The 27,706-nt window shown below is 37.2% G+C and overlaps 4 protein-coding genes across 7 annotated transcripts; 2 read left to right on the top strand and 2 right to left on the bottom strand.

The window, feature by feature from the left end:
* Positions 1 to 2,015: 2,015 nt before the first annotated feature.
* LOC107873756 (methionine aminotransferase) lies at positions 2,016 to 9,353 on the top strand. 2 transcript variants are annotated; one of them, XM_047414223.1, is made up of 8 exons: positions 2,016 to 2,467; positions 2,566 to 2,651; positions 2,730 to 2,824; positions 3,311 to 3,407; positions 7,125 to 7,239; positions 7,341 to 7,495; positions 7,581 to 7,706; positions 8,790 to 9,353. In XM_047414223.1, exons 1-8 carry the CDS (start codon positions 2,155 to 2,157, stop codon positions 9,024 to 9,026), a joined length of 1,224 nt encoding a protein of 407 aa, XP_047270179.1. In that variant the 5' UTR covers positions 2,016 to 2,154; the 3' UTR covers positions 9,027 to 9,353. The 2 variants fall into 2 exon arrangements, with proteins under 2 accessions (XP_047270179.1, XP_047270180.1); XM_047414224.1 differs by lacking the exon at positions 2,566 to 2,651 and having other exon boundaries at positions 2,064 to 2,467.
* Positions 9,354 to 9,626: 273 nt separating this feature from the next.
* LOC107875231 (heparan-alpha-glucosaminide N-acetyltransferase) lies at positions 9,627 to 18,749 on the top strand. 2 transcript variants are annotated; one of them, XM_047414222.1, is made up of 13 exons: positions 9,627 to 10,008; positions 10,172 to 10,309; positions 10,395 to 10,476; positions 12,095 to 12,171; positions 12,334 to 12,440; positions 14,673 to 14,805; positions 15,066 to 15,182; positions 15,285 to 15,376; positions 15,722 to 15,788; positions 15,890 to 15,968; positions 16,065 to 16,156; positions 17,188 to 17,331; positions 18,193 to 18,749. In XM_047414222.1, the coding sequence occupies exons 1-13, from the start codon at positions 9,826 to 9,828 to the stop codon at positions 18,316 to 18,318; spliced, it is 1,437 nt and encodes a 478-aa protein (XP_047270178.1). In that variant the 5' UTR covers positions 9,627 to 9,825; the 3' UTR covers positions 18,319 to 18,749. The 2 variants fall into 2 exon arrangements, with proteins under 2 accessions (XP_047270178.1, XP_016577338.2); XM_016721852.2 differs by having other exon boundaries at positions 9,628 to 10,008; positions 18,249 to 18,749.
* A 424-nt stretch (positions 18,750 to 19,173) lies between these two features.
* On the bottom strand, positions 19,174 to 21,190 carry LOC107874548. The gene has a single exon (XM_016721313.2). It carries the CDS (start codon positions 20,130 to 20,132, stop codon positions 19,596 to 19,598), a length of 537 nt encoding a protein of 178 aa, XP_016576799.2. The 5' UTR covers positions 20,133 to 21,190; the 3' UTR covers positions 19,174 to 19,595.
* Positions 21,191 to 21,319: 129 nt separating this feature from the next.
* Positions 21,320 to 25,763, bottom strand: LOC107875230 (beta-carotene isomerase D27, chloroplastic). Of its 2 annotated transcripts, none has more exons than XM_016721850.2 (7): positions 25,467 to 25,763; positions 25,261 to 25,362; positions 25,076 to 25,175; positions 24,888 to 24,979; positions 24,681 to 24,761; positions 22,084 to 22,152; positions 21,320 to 21,745 (listed from the first exon to the last, which is right to left on the bottom strand). In XM_016721850.2, exons 1-7 carry the CDS (start codon positions 25,674 to 25,676, stop codon positions 21,608 to 21,610), a joined length of 792 nt encoding a protein of 263 aa, XP_016577336.2. In that variant the 5' UTR covers positions 25,677 to 25,763; the 3' UTR covers positions 21,320 to 21,607. The 2 variants fall into 2 exon arrangements, with proteins under 2 accessions (XP_016577336.2, XP_016577337.2); XM_016721851.2 differs by having other exon boundaries at positions 21,320 to 21,540; positions 25,467 to 25,758.
* Positions 25,764 to 27,706: the final 1,943 nt, after the last annotated feature.

Raw genomic sequence — 27,706 nt, 5'->3', positions numbered from 1 at the left:
TGTCGGACTCTTTCATTGTGTACCCGTCTTTCCTAACAGATATGGTAAGGAGGCTCTTCAGAAAAAAAAAAAAAAAAAAGAGTCTTGATTCTATATTTGTTTTTCGTTCTTGATAGCATGGGAGTTTGAGTTGCCCTTCTTTATTTTACTTTTAGAGAACATTACATGATTTTGAGAGCAGCTTTGGAGTTTTGATACGTTATTCTTGTTGTATCTGAGTTATTCCTTTTCAGTTAGCATTAACCTTGATTATTGTTCTGCCATTATTTTGTTATGCAATGGCTGCACCTACATGAAATGTTGCTTTTTGGGGGTTAAAATGTAGAAATGACACTGCATGTTCATTTTGTATCTATGTCATCTTACATTGATCATATTCTTATCCAGAATCTAATAATAGCTCGTGATTCTGTCAAAATTCTAAAGAAATAATGTGGAGTCTAGTTAAACCTTCTTTTCATAAATTCTGCCGCACGGTGGTATTCTATTGTCCTGGACCATTTGACGAAACACTCTAATTGTGGGGATTTTCAAGTAAGAAGATAGATGATGAGTAATTTTCATCTAAAGCGTCCAATTTAGAAAAAGTTAAATTCTCTTGAACAGTAGAAAAGTTGGAAAATTCACACAACAGGATTTTCAGAAGAGTTGGAAGAAGTGGGTGTATCAATAATGGGCATAAAGATGAAAGTCACTTTTGTCACAAAATAGTACTTATGTGATTTCTTTTCCTCTGTGCTAGTTAAAAAAGCACGTGAAGGATGGACAAAGTTATAAACGTTAAATCCATGTATGGATTGTTGTATATATTATTTCTGCGGGCTCATTGCATTCAAATTGATACTCAAGTTTCATGGATACGGACCAGACGTTGAACTCAACCAACAGCCAACGGGGTCATTATAAGATTTCGGATTTGAGAGGGGCGGAAAAAAACTGCATAACAATGGCGCATACTTGATGAGTCCAAGCGTCTCTTTCATTGCTAGTCGCTCCTTGGATATATGGCCTATTTGTATGAACTTTTCTGTCAGATTCGGAAGCAACCTTAATGTGTTTAGCAACCCTGTCAGGTGAGGCCAGAAAGCACAGATAGCTTGGCCCAAAATCTCCTCCTTACTCAGTTGAAGAGGGAAGTTGCTTGAAAGAATCCTCCAAGCACAATCTCCATCTTCCAAGTACCATGACAAGTTTTGCTGCATATCACAAGGAGTGGTAGTCTTACCAGTTTTATTTCTTTCCAGACCCATATTTGAATAGACGTATGTATTTACCCCACTTAAAAGTGGGTAAAGTATGGGTTTGCTGAGTAAGCTTCCTTCTTAACGTGGCTGGACGCCTCCTAAATGCTTTGCTTCTTTAACCTTGCTTTAATTTGCAACTTCTAAACTACGTGCATGTTAACCGTCGCTAGGTAATTATTCAACTGGTATAAAATAGGGGCCTAACTGGTATAAAAATCAAAAGGGATAACAGGACGAGCAAAGCAAGGTAAACAATAGGGACGTAAATTCAAACTTCAGACAAGTTAATATCTAGTATCTCAAATGAAAAAAAAAAAAAAAAAAAAAAAAAAAACTTCTCTTTTGTCTTCTAATTCACTAGAAACAATTCGATATCAATGTACTTGACCAAAGCAGCAATTTCTTTTTTGTTCTTTATTAATTCCTAAACCCCATTTTATGTGTTGCCTTTTGATCGGGCACAGAGTTTAAGAAATAAGTGATGACTTTATAAAGTTTATAAAATTGCTCCTCTTACAATTTATTTTTTAGTTGTCATTTTTTATTAAGTGTGATTTAGTAAAAATAAAATGGGGATGCGAAACTAAAAAGGAAATGACGAAATGGGAGGGAGTGTGTATTTTTTTTTTTTTAACCCTTTATTCAATATTCCTCATAAAAATGAGTCTACATATAATTGAGGAATATTGAATAAAGGGTTAACCCTTTATTCAATTATATGTAGACTCAAGGCGGTCAAATTTAATTCCGGTTTAGTTAGCTTGCCGTCCCAAGCCGGCCACAAACAAACAAACTGACAAAAAGGATAGAATGATGTATCTCTACATTCACGGGGCTAAAATTGCAAGTCTGACTAATAAGTGTTTTTTGAGTGAGAAAAGAAAGAAGAGAGAAGAAGAAGATAAGATCGATGGAGCAGAAGCTTTCTTCAGTAGCGAAAATGCTAACATGTTCACCAATACAGCAACTTTCTTATCTTGCCCAAACATGTAATGCCATCAACCTTGCCGAAGGTTTCCCTGATTTCCCTGCACCTTCCTACCTCAAAGACGCTGCCATCTCCGCAATCCGCTCTGACTTCAATCAGTACAGGCATGTTCAACAAATATGTGATTACGTCGCTTATCAACTCAAACAAATGCATGGCCTACACGTTGATCCTCTCACTGATGTTGTCATATGTTGTGGTCAATCTGAGGCTTTTGCTGCCGCAATGTTTGCAGGTACGCACCCTGCCCTACTCCCCCGGCCCATTTTGCTCTATCTTTACAAACGCAATTGCACTAGTAGTATAATGTTACCGATACATTTCTTTGTTCAGTAATAAATCAGGGTGATGAAGTCATCTTATTCGATCCATCCTACGAAACATACGAAACATGCATTAGGCTGGCTGGCGGGGTCCCAGTAAGCATTCATGATTACATTATTTTTTATACTGGATTGATAAGTAAGTTGTATTTTCTCCTGTTGAAAAATGGACAGGTGTATGTAGCACTTGATCCCCCTCATTGGAGTCTGGATCCAAAGAAACTAGCAAAGTCATTTACTGGCAGGACAAAAGCTATTGTCCTCAACAGGTAAAACAGAAATAGTTTCTGATGAGTATGCTACCAAGTTAGTACAACTCCCTACCTAATTCTTGTGGACTTTGTGTTCTTTCTTCTACATTTGCCACCAATTCCAGGAAGCTGTTAGTCCTCCAGTCATAAGCTTCATTTGAGAACAATGTGGAAATCCTTTAACGATTACAATTCCACATTAAAGCTAATGACTCAAGTAGTACTAAAAGTCATCTTGGCTGAACAATCACCAATGGTAGAGTTTTGTTGCAACTCACCCTAGGTTGACACACTTGATCATACAGATATCACACTACTGTTGTGCAAAAGATATTTAATTTCTCACTACTGGTGTTCTGTTTCAGGAAATCATGAGCTTTTCATTTTTTAAGTCGAACCAATAATTGACAAGGTTCAGTTTTGTAGTTGGACATGTTGTGTACAACATGCTAGACAAAGAAGGTTTTAAACTGATCATCAATATTACCATTGGATATGGTGCAGCCCTCACAATCCAACTGGAAAGGTTTTCACTAGGGATGAGCTTGAGATTATTGCTGAAACTTGCTGCACCTGGGATATTCTAGCTGTAACAGACGAGGTTTGTTTCACTTTTGTCACATTTTCTTGTGCTTTTCAAAGAAAAAGAAAAGCAATGAAATAAGTATATTCCGTCCCTTGTTTAAGCTTATCTGCAGAATGCATTTTATAATTACTACTCCACCGTGAACCCCCAAATGAAAAAGAGAAGAAGAACAGAAAAAGAGATTCAGTGCTTTAGTCGGCATGCTTCTTCAACCTTTCTTGCACCCTACCTTTTCCTTTTCAACTTAGGTTGGCATACTATTCCTTGATTGATGCCTTTACGTGTAAGCTAAGATTGCAGTGTATTTATACATCAATGGTTTACCTGGATCTGGAACCAAACATTTCCAACTTAGAACTTTATATCATAGCATTTGTGTGGCTAGTGTTTCCAAACTTAGAAAGATATGGAGCGAACTAATAAGAAATAACAGTCATATAAAATGGAACGGAGTGAGTACTTCTTTATCTAGTTATTTTCAGATTTCTGGATAGAGCAACTTGGGCAGTGCAATAAGCATAGATTCTTGCAGCATTAGGCTTCTTGTGGATGTATTATAAGGTTGAAGCTATGTGATGCTAATTAATTGGGTAAGTCTCAGGTTGTTATAACAATTTTATGGATTAATGTTTAATTGTCATTAATAGTAGTGCTCCATTTCCAAGACAATTACTATTAGCTATTGTAGTTTTACTTCGCCTCCTCTCCTCCTCAAATTTTTGTTAAGTTGTCTAAATTTTTATGCTCTTCTGTAATACGTTGTCTAAATTTTTATGCTCTTCTGTAATACGTATCTGCTAGGGAAGCCCAAAGACAGAGAATTCGAGTTTCTCACTCCATAGTAATAGATTTTATATGTGCCTTAGTTCTATTTTGCTATATCTATCGGCGGATCCAAGATTCAGAATCTATGCTTCGCATTGAAGGTACAGAGCAGTAACATTGCATCCACCTCTTAGTGTTCAGAAATATTTTCTTCTCTTTTATTCTTCAGTCACTTCAAGGGGTCTTTAGAATTCAGCAATGCCCCTAGCATAGCGTCTGGTTAAGCATAGTTATGCTTATGATCAAAGACTAGAAAGGTGACAAGGTTCACATATCTGCATTCCAATGTCCTTACAGCTTCCATACTTTACCTCAAACTCAAACCTTTATGTCTAGAGATAAATACTACACTTGCCACTGTGAACGGAATTCAATATTATAATACAAGCTCTAGAAAAGAATGAGGCATTGAAATCCTATCTAATGCGGGGACATAGCTGTCTCCTTGGCTGTTTAAGCTTCTACCAGAAATGATCATGGCAAAGCATTCAAACTTCCACTTCCTCTTCCTCTACAACATTGGGGTTCTTGTTCGTGCTATTAATGGTCGTATTTTTCCAACTCCTGAGCTCTTCTTCCAAGTCTTCAAGACTGCTGAGGTGTTGCACCTTGTATTAGTGTCTCATTGAGAAACCAGGAAAATCAAGTAATTTTGTACTCCCAGCACTGCTAGCATTCAGTAGAACTTATCCAGCCTATTGTTGTTCAAATTGCTTTAAGCCAGCTTCCGTTCGTTACATTATGTAAAGGTGACACTAGAGCAGTAGCGCAGGCTACTCATAAAAAAATCCCATTGAGGAAAGATCGGTGCTCATAGATTTCATCTCTTCTGGGCCCCCCTGATGGAAAATTGAAGCTGATCAAAATAGGTAAAAGCTTCACCTGTGCCAAACTGACAACAATAAGAACTGAGGGACGAATCAAAAAGCACTTACGCTATAATTGTGTCGGATGGCATTTTTCCTTCTTCACTTTTCTACAACGTCTGCAGCTACCATACCAGTAATAGATAGCGTTAGTCCAATTCCAACCCTTAAAAAGCGTGTGAGTCCTTGGTTATTGCCCGTGATTTTTCTAGAAATTGGTAAGGTGACCCTTTCTTTTATGGAAGTAAGCATGAGTATCAAAAATAGAGAGAGAAGGGAAAGGAGCCTGTAGGCTCAACTTTGCCGATGTCATGATTCATGAAGATATCTTGCTCGATGCTGTAGGTATTCATCCGACAATAAACTGTTCAAAAATGCATGCAAGTGGACCATATTGGAATCAGCTTCAATATCATTGTCACTTCTTTGACTTGAGTAACTGTTGATGCTATCAATTGGCTGTTTCTATTTTCATTTGCAACTGTATAACCATCATGATTCGCTGCCTTGTCGAAACACCTATTGACAACAAGAATACACTGCTTAGCTTCTATATGAAAATCAAGAATACATGCTTTTAATCAGCCATGGTGATTCATTTGGTTCTTGGTTTCATCCTTGAAGTTCATTCAGTTAAATCTGTTAAATATGTCAATTTTTTTTTTTTAAAAAGGGCAGCCCGGTGCACTAAAGCTCCCGCTATGCGCAAGGTCTGGGAAGGTTACGCAGCCTTACCTTGCATTTCTGTCGGAGGCTGTCTCCTAGGCTTGAACCCATAACCTCTTGGTCACATGACAGCAATTTTACTAGTTACTCTTGGGCTCCCCTTCAAATATGTCAAATTTTACAGATTAATTTTGATTCAAGTGCAAACAACAACAATAACAACATACCCAGAGGTATCCCACAAAAGTGGGGTCTGGGGATGGTAGAGTGACTCAGTCTGTGTCTCTACCTCAGAGGTGAGGTAGAGAGCGATTTCCGATAATTCAGGTTGTGAACAAAGTCCAAAATGTAAAGTAGAAAGGATTAATAAGGTGTTAGATACTCCTGTGCCTTTTGGGCAAAACCCTGTGTGCTCGGTCCAAAGCAAACAATATCACACCATATTAAGAGTATCATTGGTCCAGTGTAGCCCAGCGAAATATGCCTATTATCCATTTTGTGTCTTTCCGTGATTCCGTTTGCCTATTCACTGGCCCATCTTTCCTTCTCAAAATGGTAAAAGTAAGTGAGAAAACTTGGGTCAAATATAAATCTCACCTCAGTATATTTATATGTGGGACTTTTGCATGTGATATTCATTCAAGAATCTAGGATCTGAAGGGTGAGAAGGCTTTCTCTTTCTCCAAGCCAAGAAAACTTTCCATATGATAGTCAAAGTATTTCCCTCTGCCTTCATGAATCTATACAATGATGTTCCATCAAGCAATAAAGCTACTGCTGCTTGGACAATTGTGCCAGCTGATATTCCATTTTCCCATTCCCCTTCCAACATTCTCTTGTATACACACTAAAACTGTCACAGCTGACCAAGATCCAAAGCTTATGCAGAAGTAGAAGAACCTGCAGAGGAAGTATTTCATGACCTTTTTCTCTTTAGGATTCAACGAGTCAAATTGGTCCTACCCAAAACCCCAGATCCGGGACTTGATTCCGCCACAACCAAGTGATATGGTGTATAATGCTGCGAAGAGAAGTGTGAGCTGCTGCCTGCTGGCTTTGATGTGTGACCTTCCGATCTAGAGTCACACATAGGTGGCTAAATACTTGCAATGGATGTTGCATGTGGCAACAGTGTTACTCCCTGGTTATAGACACATTTAGAACATATTATGTACTTTTATGTTTAACAAGCTTCCTGCTTCTTTCACTTAATAAGGCAGCTTCACATTTTCGGAATCAGAAGTTTGCCCTCTCTAATAGCTAAACATCTAATTACTTTATAAGGCAGCTTCACGATTTGAAGAAGTGTTGAAATCATAATCAAATAATTGGAGTGTGATCTCTCTAATAGCTAAAGCATCTAATAACTTCATAGGTATATGAACATATAACCTTTGACGAGGAGAGGCACATATCAATTGCCACATTTCCAGGAATGCAGAAGCGGACCATCATCACATCTTCCTTGTCAAAAAGTTTTAGTGTGACTGGTAAGGATTTGATATCCTGCAATGCCAGCATGTTCAAGTCATTACCACCTCTGTAATAAGGTTGATTTATTATATTCTCATTTATCTTCATGATTTTTCAGGTTGGAGGATTGGCTGGGCAATTGGCCCAGCTTGCTTCGCATCTGCAATCAGGAACATCCATGTTAAAATTACAGACTCTGCTCCTGCACCTTTCCAGGAAGCTGCCTTGACCGCTTTGAGAAGTTCGCCCGAGTACTTTGATGCATTGAGACAAGTAAATTTTCTCGCAATTAGTATCTCTATTGGTGTTCCCTTTTCCAACTTATTAATTAATCTATTTTCATGTCTTTGGTGCTCAGGACTATAAATCAAAAAGAGATTACTTGGCTCAGGTGCTTACAAAAATTGGTTTCCAGGTCTCCGTCATGCCTAAGGGTTCCTTTTTCCTATTCATGGAGCTTCCCCCGACATGCACACTTTCTGATGTAAATACTCACAAAAGTTCTTCAACTATTATCTCAAGCATGAATATCTATTTTCCCTAATAGAAATCCTTACATTAGGACTGTCCTATTTAATTGATATCAGGAGGTTCAAAAGGGACAAAGGAATCTTCTTTTTTACTTTCTTTTATATTGACCCTGAGGAGTGGGGTTTGTTGGAGGAAGAGAAGGAAGGGTTATAGGATTTAACATTGTTAAGATCTGGAGATTAGGTCAACCAAGAAATGCTATTTGAAATTTGTTCACTTTAGAGGATCTTAATCTTTACATTTTACTCCCTCCGTTCCTGAATACTTCACATTTTTTGTTTGCACGCCCCCTTAAGGAGGCCAGTTTGACTAAACTACCGTTATTTATTACTCCTTTCTTTTTAATACTTTTCTTTTTTGCACTATATTAATATCTCTTCATATTTATGGCTAAGGGTAAAGATGAAAACAAACAAATAATTGTGTCTTCGTTTTCTAAAACGACAAGTATCATGGAATATCTATTTATAGTAAGGATAACAGATATTTAGAAACGGAGGGAGTACAAAATTAACGGAGTTTATTAAAGTGTTTGGCTCCAAAATATCAGTTCATTACCTTTAGTCTGCTCGTGTGCTGAGGTCACTTGAAGAAACATTAGATGGTCTTGTGTGATGATTCTGCCTCCTGGATACTTTTATCTTTTAGAGATTTGGACAAAAGTTATTTTTCTACTCCTTCACTGTTTGTTCAGCCGAGGGTCTTTCAGAAACAATTTCTCTACCTTTCAAAGGTAAGGTCTGAGTACACTCTACCCTTTCTAGACTTTAGATGACACTGAATTTGTTGCTATTATTTTTCCATTCGAACCTACCTAAAGTTGGGTTTAGTTGATCATTTACCCTGCTCATCAAGGTATAGAAACTTATTTGAAAGTATAGAACTTTAAGGATACATGTATATTGAGTGTGACAACTGCCGGTTATGCCGGCAATAGGTTCAGTATTTTGGATTAAAGTTTTTACTTAACAGAATGACCTGTAAGAACTTGACAAATCATTTTATTTAGCGTGCTTTATATGACAAATCATTCCAGGTTGACTTTGTTGAGGCATTGATTAAACAAGCTGGGGTGGTTGCTGTACCGGGCTGTGTATTTTTCCACCCGGACCCCGATTCGTCAACAAAAGAAGAGGACCTTTCTCCGACTGCTATTAGCTGCCACACCAGGTATATCAGGTTTGCGTTCTGCAAGAGTGAGGAAACATTAGCTGCTGCTTCACAAAAGCTAACCGAGCTCATGGATGGCTCTAGAGGACTGGAGCTATTTTAAATTGGATTTGCCTTGATTAGCCTCGTTTCCAGTCCACGTCCATGAGAAGTGGAAGCTTAGCTTCAAGTTGGTTGGAAGCAACAAGAAATATAAACAGCTGCAATAGAAGATTGATGCCGTTTGTTCTTTGCCCCCAGTCCCACCCCTATATTGCTATTAAAGCGAGAATGCAACGTTGATAAAGAAATTACAAGGATAATCATTCATTTTCTCGACTTGTAGCTTATATACCAAATGAAGGAAGTTATATAACAACTCGAAAAAGTAACTTGAGAAAAGTTGAATATTTATATGTCAAATGTGGAAGAAAGCTCAAATCTTTTGCAACTTGTCTAAGAAACTATACGAGGGTGCAATTTTTTGGGATGTTCGTTTCTTGTTATGAGACGAAGAACATCCAAGCGTATCAATATTTACAGAAATTATGACATTTTCTTACAAGAAGGTATGGCAGGATTTTGAGAACATATGTCGGAGTATGATATAAGACATCCAAATATGTTTTCAAGGAGTAAAACTGTTAGGCGACGTTACATAACAACGCTCAGATTTTTTTTCTAGTATATATATAAAGCTAGCTTGTCAACAAATTTCCTGCATATTCTCTTTCATCAGCCAGCAATTTGGTATCTAGCGTTGACATATTATCAATAATAAAATATAGGAGTAACAAATTGTATTTTAATTTCATAAAATAAATTGAACTAAGTATTAAATGAAAAGCCTCCCTTTTACTAAAGAGTGAGGGTGCGTGGGTATAAGTGGAATAGTCAACGTTTGGAGAAACTGGGGTTGGGGGATGTCGGCGGTGGGAGATTCCGGGGAAGGAGCTCCGCTTCTTGGAGAAATTGTGTGTTTGTCGTTGGAGGAGGAGGAGAGCACCGCTGCCCCCGCCGCCGTATCAAAACATACTGATAGTGACAGTGATCCCAAACAACGTCGTTTAGTCTCTCTCGATGTCTTCAGAGGCCTTACCATCGCTGTATTTCCCTTCCCCCCCCCCCCCCCCCCGCCCCCCTTGTCAATAAACACTAGTGGGAAAATGCAATTTTTGATTCTAGCATGTATTATTATTATTATTATTATAAACTCTTATTCTCATTTACCCTAATCTCCTTCCTTCCTTCCTTCACCTTATGTGACAGTTGATGATTTTGGTTGATGATGCTGGAAAGGCTTTCCCCTCCATAAACCACTCTCCCTGGTTTGGAGTGACCCTTGCCGACTTTGTCATGCCCTTTTTCCTCTTTATCGTTGGTGTTTCTGCAAGTCTAGTATTCAAGGTACCATTCATCACCCCACCCTCTCTTCTTTGGTAACTAATCTTATTCATTTCTTCCCACATAATCAATCCATTGTTTGATGCAGAGAGTTTCCAGCAAACCACAAGCTACAAAGAAAGTCTTACTCAGGACAGTTAAGCTCTTTATTTTGGGAGTGTTCCTTCAAGGTATGCCCTTTTCTAAGCACCTCACATCCCAACAGAGGCGGATTTTTTTAATTTTTTTTTGTGAAATGTGTTGTGTACATAGAAGTGAAGTTGACTAACTGAATAGGAGAAGGAACACTATCTCCCAGAAACTTGAATAGTCCCAACAGCCAGGTCAATTCTGATATACTATTAGTCCCATGCTTCGAACTCTGATTCTGCTGAGCTTCTTGCCGCTATGTTATGCTTCTTTGACGTCCATGATATTTATGATTCCCCAAACTTCACAAGCTATCCTATCACTGATTTCCTTGGATTTGGATAGCTTGCCCAATCAACATCACAGTATGCTGTCAAGGAAGCATCATCTCTTGAAGTTAATAGTCCCAGGTCCAAGTTCATTTTAACATACTTCACTACTCTATAAGCTGACTCTAAATGAGACTCAAGGTTGGAACACTTTAGGCTATATCTAGCCTAGTCCGCATTGAGTAGAGCAGTCTGCTTATCAACCTCTGGTAGCCCTTTTACATCACTCAGTGTTGGATCTTCCCCCACTCCAAGCTTGTGAGTTTTTTATTATGTTCTAGTGATGTCAATGCAGGTTTAGATCCTGCTAAGCCTAGCTCAGCTATATATAGACGCTGCAGTAAGATTCTTTTCCAAGTAGGATAATATATACAATCCTATTCCTATTTTAATTCTAACACAGTGGAATAGTTCAGATGTGCACACACTGGCCCGAAGATCACTGTTATAAAAAATAATGCCCTGTTCATTTAAGCTCATCCTACTTCCCATGTTGAAGAAATGCAGAAATCTTACTGTCTCAACTCTACTTTCAAACAAGTCAAGCTTCCTCAGAATTTCATGCTTAACATGACTCAATATAAACAACAGCGTATAATTTGGCTTATTACAATTTTTTTTCGTCTATGTTGTTTAATTAATCAGACCCTCGAGGCCCAACGCAGGCTAACTAAACACAAACACTCATTCATTTGACAACAAAGTGAGGATCAAAAATAATCATACGAGTTTTGAGGTTGAAGTCATTGTTGTGAAAGACTGAAACCAGGCTTCTGTTGTGGTATTGCTTTTGCACAAGCATTGATGAGTATGCGGATTTGCATGGAAAATGGTGGCAGAACTAGTAAGAGTAATGATCTTAACCAGTTTTTTAAAAAAATTAACTTAACCCTGAACGAGGGTGGTGGTGGGTACCCACTGTACAGCAGTCAACCATGGTGGACTTATTCAAACCAGGGTCCTCTGTTTGGATTGCATTAAGAATCCATAGGCCATTGACTATTGAGGCCATATATTCTTTTATTATCTGAGAGTTGCTTGTATATGGAACTTTTTGCTGACTTTGTCAAAATTAAGATTATGATTTATTGCTTTGACAAAACCTATGGAGGAAATGTGCAGAGAGGGTAACCCTTGGAGGAAAAAGGGATCAATTGCTTCTGTCCTACTTGAACTGAAAACTTGACATCATGAGCTTCTGTTGTTAATTATTATTAGCTAGTTAGATATTCTGGAAAAGTAAAAAGCCTTCCTTATGTAAATTGTTCCCTCAACTTCATGAAACTCACATATGTTACAAGTCATTGAATCCATGATTACTCATTCTTAGGTGGTTATTTCCATGGCCGCGGCAACCTGAGTTATGGAGTTGATATTGCTAAAATTAGATGGATGGGAGTGTTACAGGTACTTTCTGTGACAATGGTTTGTGTTCCTTTATTGATATTTCATGAAGTTGTATTTTCCTAGGCCATATTCTACGCTCTTAGGTAGATCAAAGCCTTTAAGTTTACTTGTATTCAAGTTCCTATACATCTTAGCATTACTCTATGTGCTTTTCTGTTGTAGAGGATTTCCATTGGTTATTTATTTTCTTCAATCCTGGAAATTTGGTTTACCAATGATTATCCTGTTGATTCATCAAAGGCATTCGTCAGGAGATACTACTTTCAAGCGTAAGTATACCTTTTGAGATTCTGGATCACCTGCTGTTAGGTTCATTCATTGTTTATGTTGATCTTTTTGATGCTGATTCATATGGTTGGAGTGTGTGTTTTCCTTAATAATGTCTTCCTATGTCGTGAATAGCACGCGTATCTCTTCAAGATTTTTTAGTGCTTGAAGTTTTGTGGTAGCAGTAGAATATTTATCCTTAAGCTTGTGGATGAACTAGTAGCCTTGAGAATCTGTAAATGATTTTACTACTAATTGTCCTGTGGAAATAGATCTATTATATTCTAGTGATTCAAATGTTTATCCATCAGAATGCTGTTGGTTAACATTTGCTCTCTTCCCCATGTTCTTTCTATTTTTTTTATTTTTTTTTGATAAGGTAAACAATTTTATTAACATTTAGGAGGAAACCCCCTTATACATGTGCCAAAAGAAGAGAACCTACACCAAATATGGTTCTCAACAAAAGAGGTCCAATCCTCTATATAAATTGGGACCTCGCAAGTACACCAAAAGTAAACTAGGTACAAAACGCTACTCTCCAACTTTTCAAAATCAAGTTCTAGCCCTTCAAAAGCCCTCCTATTCCTCTCCTATTAAGGGGGCAACTTTGCAAAGTCTCCTTCACTGTGCGCGGCATGACCCATTGTGTCCTAAACAAATTTCGGGCCACCCTCCATGACCGACTAGCCACCTTACAATGCTGAAGAAGATGATCTACCCTTCCGCGGGTACTTTTACACATGAGGCACCAACTGACATGAGTGATTTTCTTCTTTCTCAAATTCTCCCTTGTTAATATCATATATCACGCCCCTTGCCGCCAACCATACAAATAAACAAACCTTTCTTGGTGCTCTAGGGATCCAAATGGATTCATAAGGAAATATACCTTCCACTCTCACTAGCAACCTCTTATAAAAAGAGCTAGCAGTGAATAAGCCGTCACCACTCCTGCCACCTCCATGCATCTAACAAATTGTTTGATGTGTCTAGCCTAAGCTCTAACAGATTGTGAAATACTTCGATCTCCCAATCATGAAGGTTCCTTTTGAATCTTAAATCCCAGTGAATAGCACCCTCATGAGACCTACAAATTTGTTGGATTGTCATCTCACTGTAACAAGAAATGTATAAACTAGGAAAAGCTTCCTTCAACTCGACCTCCCTACACCACTTATGTGCCCAAAAACTAATCCTACTTCCATCCACAACCTTAAATGATATGTCGATGAGAAACATCCCACCCCTTCATGATTCCCCTCCACAAACCACACCTGAATGGAGTTAAAGGTTTCTAATTCTCCATCCACCATCCATTCTACCATATTTCTCCGCTATCACTACTTCTTATATAGCAGTCCGTTGACCAGATCAATCAAACGAAAATCTCCTCCCCTAATATTGTGCTTATTGGAATTAAAATTAGGTTAAGCAAAACTTATTTAGCTTTTCAGTAGATATGTTTCCCTATTGCTCATTTTCCTGAGACATTGTGCAATACATGATGACCTTTTCAGTTTTTGCTTGTCCGGATATATGGGTCTATGCAATTGTATGATTTTCATGATAGTTATGAGGAACAATGAGATCCCAGATCTGATTAATTGTGCGTTTATGCCAATTTGAAAATTGTAAATCCATGAAGAAGAATGAACTTGCCCCAAAGTTTGCCGTGCAAGATATTGTTAATTGTTTTGTGAAATTCTCTCTCTCTCTCTCTCTCTCTCTCTGGTTTATCATAATACAACAACAACAAACCCAGTGTATTCCCACATAGTGAAGTCTGGGGAGGGTAAGATATACGCATCATACCTCTACCTCTAAAGAAGTAGAAAGGCTGTTTCCGATATACACCCGGCTCGAGACACGGCATACTAAACAAATTCATAGTAAAGCATGGAACAAGATGGCATAACATAAATACGACACCCACAAGTATTAGAAAACAGAGAAAAGTAAACAGATTCGTAATAAAGCATGAAACAAGGTATCATAACAAGAATAATACCCCCACCAAGTAATTCCCTACACTAGCGACCCAAACTGACCCTAGCCTTCTGCGCTAATTCGCGTCCTCCAGATCTTCCTATCTAGGGTCATGTCCTCAGTGAGCTGTAACTGTAACTGCTCCATGTCCCGCCTAATCACCTCTCCCCAATACTTCTTCGGCCTACCCCTACCCCGCCTAAAACCATCCTCTTGTTTATCATAATATACTTCTTAATATGCAGGATGGCTGGAATCTTCATTGGTTTGTCGTACCTGATTTTGCTGTATGGCCTCTATGTTCCAGACTGGTTCTTTGAAATATCGAGTCTTAACATGGAATCATCAGTTTCAGGATATGGACTGAGAACTCAAACTGTAAGGATCTTTCTGAAGAGCTTCAAGATTTTAGAGTTCTCTGGTTTAATCTATCTGGTTCTGCACCAGACACCTGTTAAATTGTCACTCCACATGCCTTACTTTTAAGTTTCCTAGAAGTCTGATTCTTCTGTAAGTTAATGTGGGGTTATTTTGGGAGATCAGTGTACTTGGTTTAAGAGAGAATGAAGCCACATTTCAGAGTGACAGATTGAACCTCTCTTGATCTTACTTTTGGTCATGATATCTATTTTTAACAGGTTAACTGTGGAGTGAGGGGCAGTCTCGAGCCTCCTTGCAATGTTGTTGGTCTGATTGATAGACTTCTTCTTGGTGAAAAACACCTTTATCAACGTCCCGTCTACAGAAGAACCAAGGTTCTGTATGACATTAACTGTCATGTGCATTATCTGATTTTTTGGATTTGAACTTTACATCTCTATTCGCGTTGTTTTTCTCTTATAATTTTCTGTGGGTAGGAATGCAGTGTCAACTCTCCTGATTATGGACCTCTACCATCAAATGCACCTGGATGGTGCCTTGCTCCATTTGACCCTGAAGGGATCTTAAGGTAAATATCCTCCTTGTCCTGTACACTTACCCAGAAGATTGCATCTGATTCAGGTTTATTAGCTAAAGCCTGATTCATGAAGGCTGATTGATGAACCCCTTTCACTTCATTGAGCAATGTGTAAAGTAACATATCTTTTGCTGTACCATCTGTTTTACGTAGGATTAGTGCTTAAATCAACCAAAGTGTACACAATGGATTAAGAATGACAGGAAATTCCTGTTTCTTTTTCATGTACATCAAATTATATCCAAGCCTCTTTGTCAGATAGCAAATTATGTTTCTTTGTTTTACTTTAATTGCTTCTAGCTCATATCTTTCTGTTTCCTCATTGAAACTATTCAGTTCTTTGATGGCAGCCATTACGTGCCTTGTGGGCTTGCATTTCGGCCACATTCTTGTGCATGTTAAAGTAAGAAAGACATGATACCCTTTTGAAACATTTGCTAACTATAGAATTGCTTCTTGTTTTTGTTGTATCCTCTTTTTCATATTTATGCCTCTTTTCTGTAGGATCATATGCAGAGGGTAATCTTTTGGTCCATATTTTCTGTCTTTCTAACACTTGCAGGATATGTATTGGAGCTTGCAGGTATGCTATTTTATATATGATGGTGGTTTGAATTTTGTTTTCACGACATATTTGCTTTATAGCTGACGCTCACAGCACATTTTTTTTGTGTTTCAGGTGTTCCTCTTTCTAAACCGCTTTACACATTGAGCTATATGTTCGTCACGGCTGGAGTATCCGGATTGCTCCTAGTAGTTCTTTATTACATTGTGAGCCTGACTAGATTTTTGGTTATCTTCTCTTTTTATGAGAACATTCCTTTTTTGATATTAATTTTACTAAAAATGATATGTACCGAGAGAGAAATTTTCTTGCATTGACATTTGGCAGGATGAACAATAAGCACTGCCTGAGAGAAGCCACCAGTAATGAGCGTTGATGATATTAACATTCTGTATCAGATACTCTTCTTGATGAAAAAGCAACTAATAGGTTAATAAATGGAATTAAACTGAAGTGCACAACTGGAGAGTACATTTAATTTCCTTTAATGTTAGAGTCTTTATAAAAGATCTATACAAGCAAACACCAAGGTTGTTAATATTATTTTTTACACTATGTTGTTGGTAAGTAAATTATAAAAATATGGTAGACTCAATATGTCAATCATTACTAAGGCAAATTTATACTTGCTCATGATGAGTTACCGTCAAGTGTCTAACTGAAGGCAGATACATTTATATATTCGCCAAAGCAATGCATGATCTGCTGTCTGCACTTCCAAATTCAATTAGATGGCTGTCTGGAAGATTCCAAGACAGGGCACCAAATAATGAAATGCAGATTGTGCACAAGTAGTTTTCCTGATACCTTTATGCTAAGTTGCTCGGACTCTCCAAAATATGTTGCCGCACCCGTGTCGGATCCTCCAAAATTGCACTACTTTTCAAGGATCCGACACGCACCCAATGACATTTTTGAAGAGTCCGAGCAACATAGCCTTTATGTTTCTGTCAAATCATCTAATAATTGCTTTCTTGGCACTGGCTTTTGTGCTTTTGAGAAAAAACATCTTTATTTTGAAGTAGAAACTTATACTTCTCATTCAGTATTTGTATTGCTATTTTATTTTAATTCTGTTACAACACGTTCTTGTAAACTATCAAATAGGAAAAGTATTTTTTTGAGAATATATCAAATAGGAAAAATTCCTTTAATCTTTTATATGATTAGAGGAAAAGGATGATATTACTGATCTAAGGAATGGAATTAATTTGCATTCTTTATCTGGCCGGTGCAGGTTGATGTCAAATGTTTTCAGAAGGCAATGATACTATTTCAGTGGATGGGAATGAATGCTCTAATCCTCTATGCTTTGGCTGCTTGTGACCTCTTTTCTGGGGCACTGCAAGGTTTCTATTGGTATTCACCCGAAAACAACTTGGTAATCATCTTCTTTCCATCAAATGTTCGTTCCTCTAGCAAACTTTCATCTCCCAAGGAGCTATTTCTGATAATTGCAAGGCTCTGTTTCACTAACCTTCTGTCGGCAAGCAGTTTTTAGTGAGAGGTATTTCTGATCATTAGGGTGAGAGGTGTGACAAGAGAGAACAACAGAGAGAGAGAGAGAGAGAGAGAGAGATAGAAAGAGGGAGGGGGGGAGAGAGAGAGAGGGAGGGAGTCCATATCCCTAGAAATGAGAATGGGATTTAAAATTTAGCCTTTTATGATTGAGGCTTAATTTAACCTACTATTCAACATATTACATCCAAGACAGTCATCAAAAAACAGTGAGCTGATATAGCTTTAGTAGACCTATGAGACCTGGAAAGATACTCAAAGTATCTTGAGATCAGCTAAAGCGCAGCAAAGATAATTCAGTTCTTGTATCCTGATGTATAAATTAGTAGTACGAATTTGGAGGATTCTCAGTAAAATGGGTGCCCTCGGGGAATGAGGTTGGGTGGGAAGGTGCCATTTGAAACTGGGACCTCTTTACCAGTTGAACTAGTCTGACTACCCTTCAAGTACTCTGCACCTCACCTCTCTCCCTATCTGTTATGGCTTTTCTTTAGCTCTCAGGTACCATAGTGATATTTTATGGTGTCATGCCGTCATTCACTTGATAACTTTCGTACTTGTATATTCTCCTCAAGTAGCTATATATTTAAACTTTTTCTCATTATCAATTTCTCTCCATCTTTTTTGTTAAGTGACTTAATCAAATAGCATCATTTTCTAGCACATTCACTGCTTCATTTAGGTTTCCAAGTTTGTTTATGCATACTCTTAGGTGCTTTTACAGATTTACAGAAATGGTGCTTCTCATAAATCTGAAGTTACAAATAAAATGGAATGTAGGTTGACATCACGGAGAGGTTCATTCAAGCAGCATTTAATTCAAAGAAGTGGGGTACGTTGGTATTTGTGATGCTTGAGATATTGTTTTGGGGTTTGGTTGCTGGATTCCTTCATGCAAAAAAGGTTTATATAAAGCTATGAAGTTGCTGATGTGAATGTTTTTGCGTTTTGTGGTACCACACTCTCTTGATCATGCTCAAATGCTTCAAAAGCATACATGCATTTAAAGAATCCTTCAGCAGCAAATCCAGAAGATAACTCAGATTCTCATCGTGTTGAACTTTACTGTCCTTATGGCATGTTTATATCTGTGGAAATATTACTTAGTAGATTTTGAAGAGTTTTGCAGCTTTCTCCTTGTGTAGTTGTTGGCATTAAAATTTGCTTCTAGGATACCTATTTAGTCCTTTCAGAAAAGACATTACGTTGTAACCTTGTAGTGTGTATTTAATTCTCTTGACATGAAATGAAGTCGAGTGGACACAACAACTACACATGACATGAAATGTGTGTGTGTGTTCTCCTTTCCTGTGGCAGGGAAGCAGGTAGAATGAATACTCTTATTAACTGCGACTTTCTCCCTACGAATATATTCAGACCATCTCTAGACCTTGTTCTTCAACTTTTGCTAATTCATTTACCAAGAGGAATCAAAGAGTATTAACTTGCGAGTCTGATAAATAGGGTATAGGCACTAGTATTAATACAACGAATCAATTTTTATTTTTGTACTTTTTTCAAGTCAGAAGAAACAGTTTAATTAATTTATTTACTAATTAAAGGTTGCATCATGACAAGGTAATTGCTCTTCCTAGACAAAAATTGAGGGTGTAAAGTTCTCAAACGGTCATTCATCTAGTTAGTGATAAAATAAACTGAGGTTTTATTTCATGTAAACCTGGACCCAACACTAAATAATACTATATCAAAAGACGAAACCGATAATGAAGAATTTAGATAGAAATGAGGGAAAAACTGAAGGACACTTAAATACAAGGCAAAATTTGTTTTCAACTAGTCGTTAAATATGTAATGTGAAACTACTCCCTAAGAACAAAAAAAAAAAGAAAAAGCAAGATATGAAATCAAAGCAAAAGGCTGGCCAGAATGTTATGCATATTCATGCTTGTTACGTTCCTCTTGTATTGTTATATAGCATATAGATTAAATTCAATGATTTGTCGTGGGTACGAACTTTTCATCATCATCATATCATATATATATATATAATTAGCTAGTCATCCGATCATCATTTCAGATAACGTGTATAATTGGATGAAACAATTATGCGAGAAAATCGCTAGCTGGCTGGCTAGCCCCTTATTTATTACGTAACGTTGGTTTGAATTAATTGAATTGGCCACTGATTGAATCAATGTTTTGGCGTCTCATTTGTTGGTAAAACTGAAGGATGAAGAGCTCGGCCTTGGCATCGATCATGTCGTCAGCGCCAATAGCATCGAAGGCCTGGTCAGGATCGTCTTGGTCGAGATCTTGGAGATTGTTTGCTGAAGCGTATTGGCTCATCGGGGATGAGGCAATATCCAATGATTTCAGATCGTTTGCTGAAGCGTAATGGCTCATTGTTCCGCTGCTTGAAGAAGCAGCAGAGGGTGACGTGACATCCCATGGTAATAATGACGATGTTGTACTATTATCAATATTGGTGTTGTCCTGCAGATGCAAAGGGCGCATAGAGCCCACCAGCTTCTTCCAATCTCCCTGCTGCTGGGTCTGGGTTACCTGAGCAGCTTTTTTCTTTCCTTTTGTACGATGTCGCAACACCAACATTGCAGCTTTGAACAAGCCGAAAACGCCTGGCGGCTTCCCCTTCTTATTCTCATTTTTGTTGTCCTCCCTGACGGCGATTACGCTTCCCGTCATTCTTCGGAAACCTCCACTCCACTCCACTCCCCCGCCCCAACCCAATATTAATTAATTAATTGATTTGCCTTGGCACTCTCCTCCTGCAAAATGCAGGGCGTGTTCAGCGAAAAAGATTTTGGGTACAGCTGCAACTCTTCTTATGCTATGTATATATATATATACACATTGGAAAATAGGGACTAGGAGGTACGTTACTATAGTCAACATTTGTCATAAAAATGACCGCAATAATAATTCATATACACGCATAATTAGGACAACCAAAGGCTTCCATTTTCTACTATACCGAAGCTTTCTCCTCGCCACCGCTACTACCTTTAATGCCTTCGGTTTGTCTTTCATTTTTATTTTTAAATAAATATATATCTACTTAAGGAAAGAGGATAACATAGATATTGGATAGTGTACTTCAGCTAAAACGATGCACCTTGTATTTGGTCAAATTTAGATCCTGCAACTATACAATGCGCCACCACGGGCCATATAGAAGTCCATTGTCGATTCTTACGACTTATATACAATAATAATACATCTAGGACTCATGTTATTAACATTGCCAGCTAAATTGTGGCTCCCATAACTTGGCATCCAATTGAAATGGGAAATATCAGTGCAAAGGTTATTCACGTGTTCTACAGGTCAACGATCTAATGTCATTGCTTTCTTATTTTTCATCTTTTTTCCCTTTTTGAATGAGGTCGCTCTAAAACCAAAATATGATTTTTCTGTGGCAGTTCCATCCGTTTTCAAATTCTTCTTTATTGGCGTTCCATCAGCTTTGAGGTATTTCCAGTTCTCTGTATAGAAAACTCAACAAAGCTGCATCCTGTTGTCAAACTACACCAAACAGGGTGTGAGGTAAAGAGTTTCAACTGAACAAGAATGTGAGACCCATACACGAAAACATTGCTTGCACACAAGTACAATCCCCTCTTATTCGCCTAGGACCTGACTCGAAAGCGTCCATCAAGATTGAAGATCCCATTATGTTTGCTTATTTGCACTTGCACCATTTTTCGATATAAAGGCCAGAAAGTTCTAGACTTTATATATATCCAAGACAGAAGTTTACTCATGGAACTACAACTATGCACCAATTCCAAGCAAGCTGCGTCTGATTAATATAAATTCTCATGTACCACGTCTTACCATTTGATTTCATGTCAGGCCAACATTAGAAGAAATAAAAATAAATAGTACCAGAAGTCCTTTATATTTGCTAATGGCATAAAAATCTCTTACAGGGTTAAAAGACTCATAAAAAGCATAGAACCTGAAGTAGACCAACTAGCATGACTAAAATATATGCCCAACAAGTTGCTGGTATGCAGATCTTTTTCCTCCATCGCGCCCCATCTTTTGCTTAGTTTGCATGCATACCATTGTGTAGTCCCATCAACTAGGCCTAGCAATAGTACTCAAGGTAGTATAATAACAGGATAATTAAGATACTAACAGAAAATGAGCAGATTTCATGCTCTTGGACACTTGTGTGCATGCGTGCTGTGGTTCATTTCTTTTCGACGAACAGCATTGGGGCATATCTCCAAGCATGGCTCTTTAAGAGCGTCGTCAAATTCTTGCTGAGGAGGAAGAATCCCAAATTTAAACTGCCAATTAGATTGGGATGGCGTTATGCATGTCTCCATGATGCTTCTTGTAGGCACAAAATTAAATCACAAGAATCCCATGCATGTGTTGCAAAAATGCCAACGTTCATGGCTATGTCAACTAGAAGTAGATTATATCAGCATGTCTTATTCTCTCTTCAATCTAGTCTCTCTGTTGGCAGGGGATTTTCAGAGGACATTACTTAGCATTTTAGCCTCAATCTTGAGTTCCATTAAACCACCCCATGGTGAGGTTTTGTTACCAATTATATGCTTAGGATGCATGAAGGAATGCACTTTTGCAACAGCAACATCACTTGGCCAATGAAAACAGTTACCTGACAGCTATAATCGGTGAAGTTTGGCTCCATCAGCAATGGAACTCCCATGTGATCCTTGAAGAAAGTCTAAAAGAGAGGCAGAAATGTGATGGTGTACATTTATAATGTTCAAGAAGCTAATGAGCCTGATAGAAATATCATAGGTGCCATTGCAATATACATCATCCTAGTTCACACAATTCAAATAATCAGCCTCTAAATTTTATTTAACTTGGAGTTAAGATTTAAGTGTTCTCTAAAAGGCCCCCAAGTTAATCTATACACGTACTGTTAACATCTTTTGAAAAAGAACATACGAGGAAAACGCCATCTGAAAAATAGCATGAGATTTCATTCCGAAAACTTTGAACTGAAGTAATGGATATGAATCTGATAACTCATGGAAGCTACTGCATAACTCAATCCAATTCCATTTCATGTTCAAAAGTCTAGATGCTTGCGCTTGAAATCCACCTTTATCACACTAATACATAAAAAGGAGCAACTGAGGTGAAAGACTTCAGCCCATCAGCTTATTAAAAAGTGTTCACAAATTTATTGCTAAGCTGCTGGCAGAAAGGCTCAAGCAGGTAACTGATAAGTTAGTTTCAGACAGTCGGAGTGATTTTATAAATGCTGGGCAGATAATGATGCAACTATCGTGGTTAATGAAAGTGTTGAACACTTGATGAAGTTGAAGAAAAGGGGAGTTGCCAGAGGTAGATGAATTTCGGAGACAAATAGATTGATTGGATCAGCTATGTATACCAGTGTCAGATTTCTGTATTGATAAATAGGAACCCTCATGGTGACTTTTAAGACACAAAAGAGGAATGAGACACGAGTTTCACTATCTCCTTACTTATTTACTTTGGTGATGGAGGCATTGAGTACGATGGTAAATAAGGCATCAAGATTGGAATGGATTAAGGGCATGAACTTCAGAAGAAATTGTTGTTCATCTAGTTGCTGGTGGTACATAAAAGGCTATATATTAGAGACAGCTTGGCTCTTTGGGGTGATTGGAACTCTGCAATATCCTACATGGGAGCGAAAATGAAAATGAAATAGTGGACCACTTGTTTACAAGTGTGACTACTCATTCAGAATTTGGAGTAAGTAGTTGCAATGGATGTATATAATAGGATTCCTATGGGTTGGCAGGAAGAAGTTGAATTGGCAATAGAAACAAGAAAGGGAAGAATGCAAGGGTTGAGATCTACAGGATGGTTGTAGCTGGAAGCATCTACTATATTTGGCAAGAAAGAACTCGGAAGATTTTCAAAAATCGGCAAAGGAGTCCTGAAGTTAATTCTGTGAGGAGTAGGTTCTGATGGGAAGGAAATAGTAGCAGCACAAAATGTCACTTAGTTAGATGGCAAGTGGTCACTAAAGGAAAGAAAGGGGATGGATTGGGAATTAGAAACTTGAGATTGCATAATAAAAGCATGTTGTTTAAGTGGATTTGGTAGCAGACTAGGTTGAAATCTCCCTTCAAATATTTTACACTCTAGAGGGGGACCATAGAAAGGGATCTATAAATTATGGGTTGAGTTTCAACAATTCCTAAATTGGAGGTGGGAAATGGAGCGAATATTAAATTTTGGACGGACTTATGGACCGGTGATGAGTGCTTGAAATAAAAATTTACTCTTTTTCCAGTGGTTGCAATAATAAAGATGGAGTTGTGACTGATTTTTTCCAACACTGGATAGCAGATGAATTTTAGGAAGAATCTGAATGATTGAGAAATTGAGCAATTTTGTCAATTACTCCTTCAACTTGATTATACCCACATTGATTAGAGTAAGAAGGATTCACTAGTATCAATAGCTAGTAAAGATGGAACTTTTTCAGTAAAGAAGTGTTATAGTCCTCTAATGGAGCAAACAGGATACTGGGACACTAGTTGGCCATAGAAAGGGCTATGCACTAAGTAATAGATGTTACTTATGTGAAGAAGAGTTGGAGATAGTGAATTACCTTCTTATGCATTGCAGAATAGCTAGACAATTTTGGGAACTTTTTTTCTCAATATTTGTGGGATTTCTTGGATCATGTCTCAGGGTGTGAAGGAATTATTGGAGAGTTGGCAGCACCAGGAAAAGCATAAGGCTTTGAAACAAATCTGGAGAACTATACCTTTGTGCATATTTTGGACTTTTTGGCTAGAAAGGAAAAAACACTAGTTTTAATGGTAAAAAAGAAGATATTTCTAGAGTTAAAAATAAGTGTTTACATAATTTGTTTTGTTGATGGGAAAGCAGTTCCCTTGATAATATATATATCAATATATGGACTTTCTGTCGTTGCTAGGGAAATGTTGTAATTGATTGTATGGATTAATGAATATTTTTCGATAGAAATGCTAAGAAACTAAAAACCAAAGTGCTGTTACATTACTGAAGAGGACAGTCAATTACACAAACCTAACAAATTGGGGAGGTTCTTGTAATTTTGAAAGCAGTGTGGGAGGCAATATAGACAAGAAACACTTAAAGGTATGCTGGCACACAATAGTTGAATGTGTTTATGATGGATAACAGGTAAACAAAATACTTGAGGATGCATGTCAATCATATTTTTCTCTATAATTCTCAATCTAGGAAACTAACCTGTGTAGGGAGTTTACATGTATTAATACATACACCCACACATTTGCTCTCTTCCAAATACTTGCATTTCTCCACGAAAACCTATTCATTCAAACAATTATTAAATAAGAGCGAACGCATTTTAACTAGTGGCAGTCAAACTTGTAGAAGTGTAACATCAAGCAATCTCTGATGAAATAGATAGAGTAAGGAAATAGCAATACTAACCCCACTCATCAAAGAGGAGCCATTAGGAAGATCCACCGAATTAACAGAACATGGACCCATAAGCCATTGACAAGATAATGCAGTCACCCTTGCTTTCAGAAGTATAACAATAAAATATTCATTTGCTAGTTAAGCTTATAAGGAGAACTCAAGAAGAAATCACTTAGTTAAGGAAGAGTATGACTTACCGACCATCAAGGCTGCAAATTTACCACCATCTATAGGTGCAACAAGCATCCGGTAGAGCTCCAACAACAAAGGAGGGAATAATGATCTCAATATCCGAACCTGTCACAACTTGGAAGTCAATTATCACTATGGAAATCTACAACCGATTTATATATATGAGTATCAGAAGAAAGTAGGATGTTACCGCAGCGTCTCTGGTTTGAGAATTGTCCTGAGCAAGCGTGAGACGATGAGCCACTTCAATCAGACCCTCGTACCCGGGCTTTTGTGAATCCCATCCCGTCTCCTATCAATTATCAAAGGCACATACATACATAGAGGGGTTAGGTTAGCTGGTCCATTTTGTTTTATTCTAATTCCCAGTGCGTGCGGTTGCTCTGGTTACCTTACCTGGACCATTTTGTTCCGGAATAGACTAAGGAATAGGTTATCAAACACACTAGAAGTAGAAGTAGAAGTAGAAGTAGAAGGGCTTTTGGTTTCTGATGATGTACTTTTAGAGAAACAGGAAACCCGCGGCATACCAGCTGCTTTACTTCCATGCTCAACTTTCACTTTCGGCCAAGCCAACACCCCCGACGGTACACCAACCATAGCCATTTCCCGACGGACTTCCAATTCTATCTTCAATTCCCTTTCCTTCTTTAACTAGTACCAATTGGGCAAAATATGAGCTTCATTTATTGTAAGGTGAATTTAGTTACGAAAGTGACATAAGTATTAATTATTTCGAAAGTCGAGAGAAGTTTGAAAATAATCAATAAGTTTTTAAATTTATATTTTGATCTCAGTATTTATCTAAAATAATGAGAAACGGAGAAAAAGAAAGGTGCATTTTTCTCTCTTCTCATTCATTATTGTTTTCTCTCTTAGCGATTTTTGTTGTTCATTATTTCTGTTGCTTTATTCATCATCTTCTATTTGATTGTCATCATCTTTTACTTTATTATCATCTTCATCTTTTTCTTGTCGATCATTTATTGTTGTTGTTGTTATTGGTACAGCAGCGCTACTGCTGCGACCTGACTAATTTCTTAGGTCAAATTTTGTTTACTACATCACTTTTTACTTTGACATTACTTAATAGGTAACTTTGATAAGTAAAATTATGATTTTTATTTGGATTTGTCATCTGATTACAGTTTTGTTTTTTCAACAATGGATAGAACCCCGATCATGAATCTAGTATAACTGTCCACAATTTAAACAGATCAATCATCTGATGCATTAGATGAGTAATCTGTTGCATCAGAAGATTTATCTGTTGCATCAAACCTTATCTATTGCATTAGATGTATTATCTGTTGTATCAGGATATTTATCTGTTGCACCAGAATAATTATCTATTGCAACGAATGATTAATCTGTTTGAAACAACACAAATCAACCCTTGCCACAAACCCAATAGATAACCAATGTATTTCAACTCTTGCTATTGCTACTGGATTCAAAATTATTCTTTACGTCTAATTACCCGTCCCAAATTTCTTAATTCGATTTTTCATTTTGCTTGTCTTTTACGTTAATCAAGAAAAGATTTAAAAAAAAACCATGTTTTACCTTTTGCATTAATCATTTTTTCTTCAAATTAAAATGGAAACATCATTTAATATGGGGATTATACCCCGACCGACGTTAAAATCTTTCTTCTCTTATGAAATTTCGATTGAATAACAAACAATGATTATTTCAAACACGTCTACTGTCCCATCAACTAATCAGTGGGTTATGGTAAACTAAACATGTTATTAATTATTTTTCTTAATCAATATGACATCTCAATTTTGGATGGGTAATTTAAGACAGAGGGAGTATGAATTAAAACGTCAGAGTCATGCAACAAACTAGTCATCTGTTAAAACAGACTATTTATCTGTTGCATCAGACTTCTTATCTGTTGCAACATGAGTAATCTGTTTTGAACAACACATCAGCCCCTGTCACAAACTCAATAGATAAATCTTGCTATTGCTACTGAATTCTAAATTATTCTTTTTTACGTAGAATTGTCGACATGTTTGTTGAGAAGATAATAGACAGAATGAAAATTAAATATGGATTAAAATGTCAAAGATCAAACATAATTTTTTAATTAAACAAAAACATATAAAAAATACATATAATAGACTAAAAGAAAAATAATAATCTAATTATTATTATTATTATTATTATTATTATCATCATCATCATCATCATTACCAGCCGGCCAATCTTCAACCGGAAGTAGTTGCAACAAATATAAAATATGTTGCATCAGATAACCTATCTGTTGCAACATATAATCTAACTGTTCACCTCCATTTATTAATTACATTTTTTATTAATGTGAAAAGTAATGACTTAATTAAATTAAGAAATATTGTTATAAGTCATGACTTTTCAGATTATTATTATTTATTAGTTCATTTCAAGAATCGTTTTTATTGAGTTGTAACAACAGATTTGATATCGGTTGCATCAGATAAATCATCTGTTGCAACAATAGTGAATCTGTTGCATCAGATAATATATTTGTTGCAACATATAATCAACTTTTTTTTAAAAAAAAAATTATCATCATATCATTAATTCAAATTTATTTTTTTAATTTTATAAATTAAAAAAAAACCTTTTCAAATTCCTTAATAAAA

The sequence above is a fragment of the Capsicum annuum genome, chromosome 6, assembly GCF_002878395.1.
Source record: "Capsicum annuum cultivar UCD-10X-F1 chromosome 6, UCD10Xv1.1, whole genome shotgun sequence".
NCBI lineage: Eukaryota > Viridiplantae > Streptophyta > Magnoliopsida > Solanales > Solanaceae > Capsicum > Capsicum annuum.
Note: the sequence above shows the minus strand (reverse complement) of the source record. Positions and strands in the feature narration are given on the sequence as shown.

Coding starts and splice junctions, on each gene's coding strand:
- LOC107874548 (XM_016721313.2), bottom strand. CDS start 20,132: ATGACGGGAAGCGTAATCGCCGTCAGGGAGGACAACAAAAATGAGAAT.
- LOC107875230 (XM_016721850.2), bottom strand. CDS start 25,676: ATGGCTATGGTTGGTGTACCGTCGGGGGTGTTGGCTTGGCCGAAAGTG. Junction 24,980..25,075: donor ATTTGCAGCCTTGATGGTCG/GTAAGTCATACT, acceptor TACTTCTGAAAG/CAAGGGTGACTGCATTATCT. Junction 24,762..24,887: donor GCTCCTCTTTGATGAGTGGG/GTTAGTATTGCT, acceptor TTGAATGAATAG/GTTTTCGTGGAGAAATGCAA.
- LOC107873756 (XM_047414223.1), top strand. CDS start 2,155: ATGGAGCAGAAGCTTTCTTCAGTAGCGAAAATGCTAACATGTTCACCA. Junction 2,652..2,729: donor GGCTGGCTGGCGGGGTCCCA/GTAAGCATTCAT, acceptor AAAAATGGACAG/GTGTATGTAGCACTTGATCC. Junction 7,240..7,340: donor AAAAAGTTTTAGTGTGACTG/GTAAGGATTTGA, acceptor ATGATTTTTCAG/GTTGGAGGATTGGCTGGGCA.
- LOC107875231 (XM_016721852.2), top strand. CDS start 9,826: ATGTCGGCGGTGGGAGATTCCGGGGAAGGAGCTCCGCTTCTTGGAGAA. Junction 10,477..12,094: donor TTTGGGAGTGTTCCTTCAAG/GTATGCCCTTTT, acceptor ACTCATTCTTAG/GTGGTTATTTCCATGGCCGC. Junction 15,789..15,889: donor ACATTCTTGTGCATGTTAAA/GTAAGAAAGACA, acceptor TCTTTTCTGTAG/GATCATATGCAGAGGGTAAT.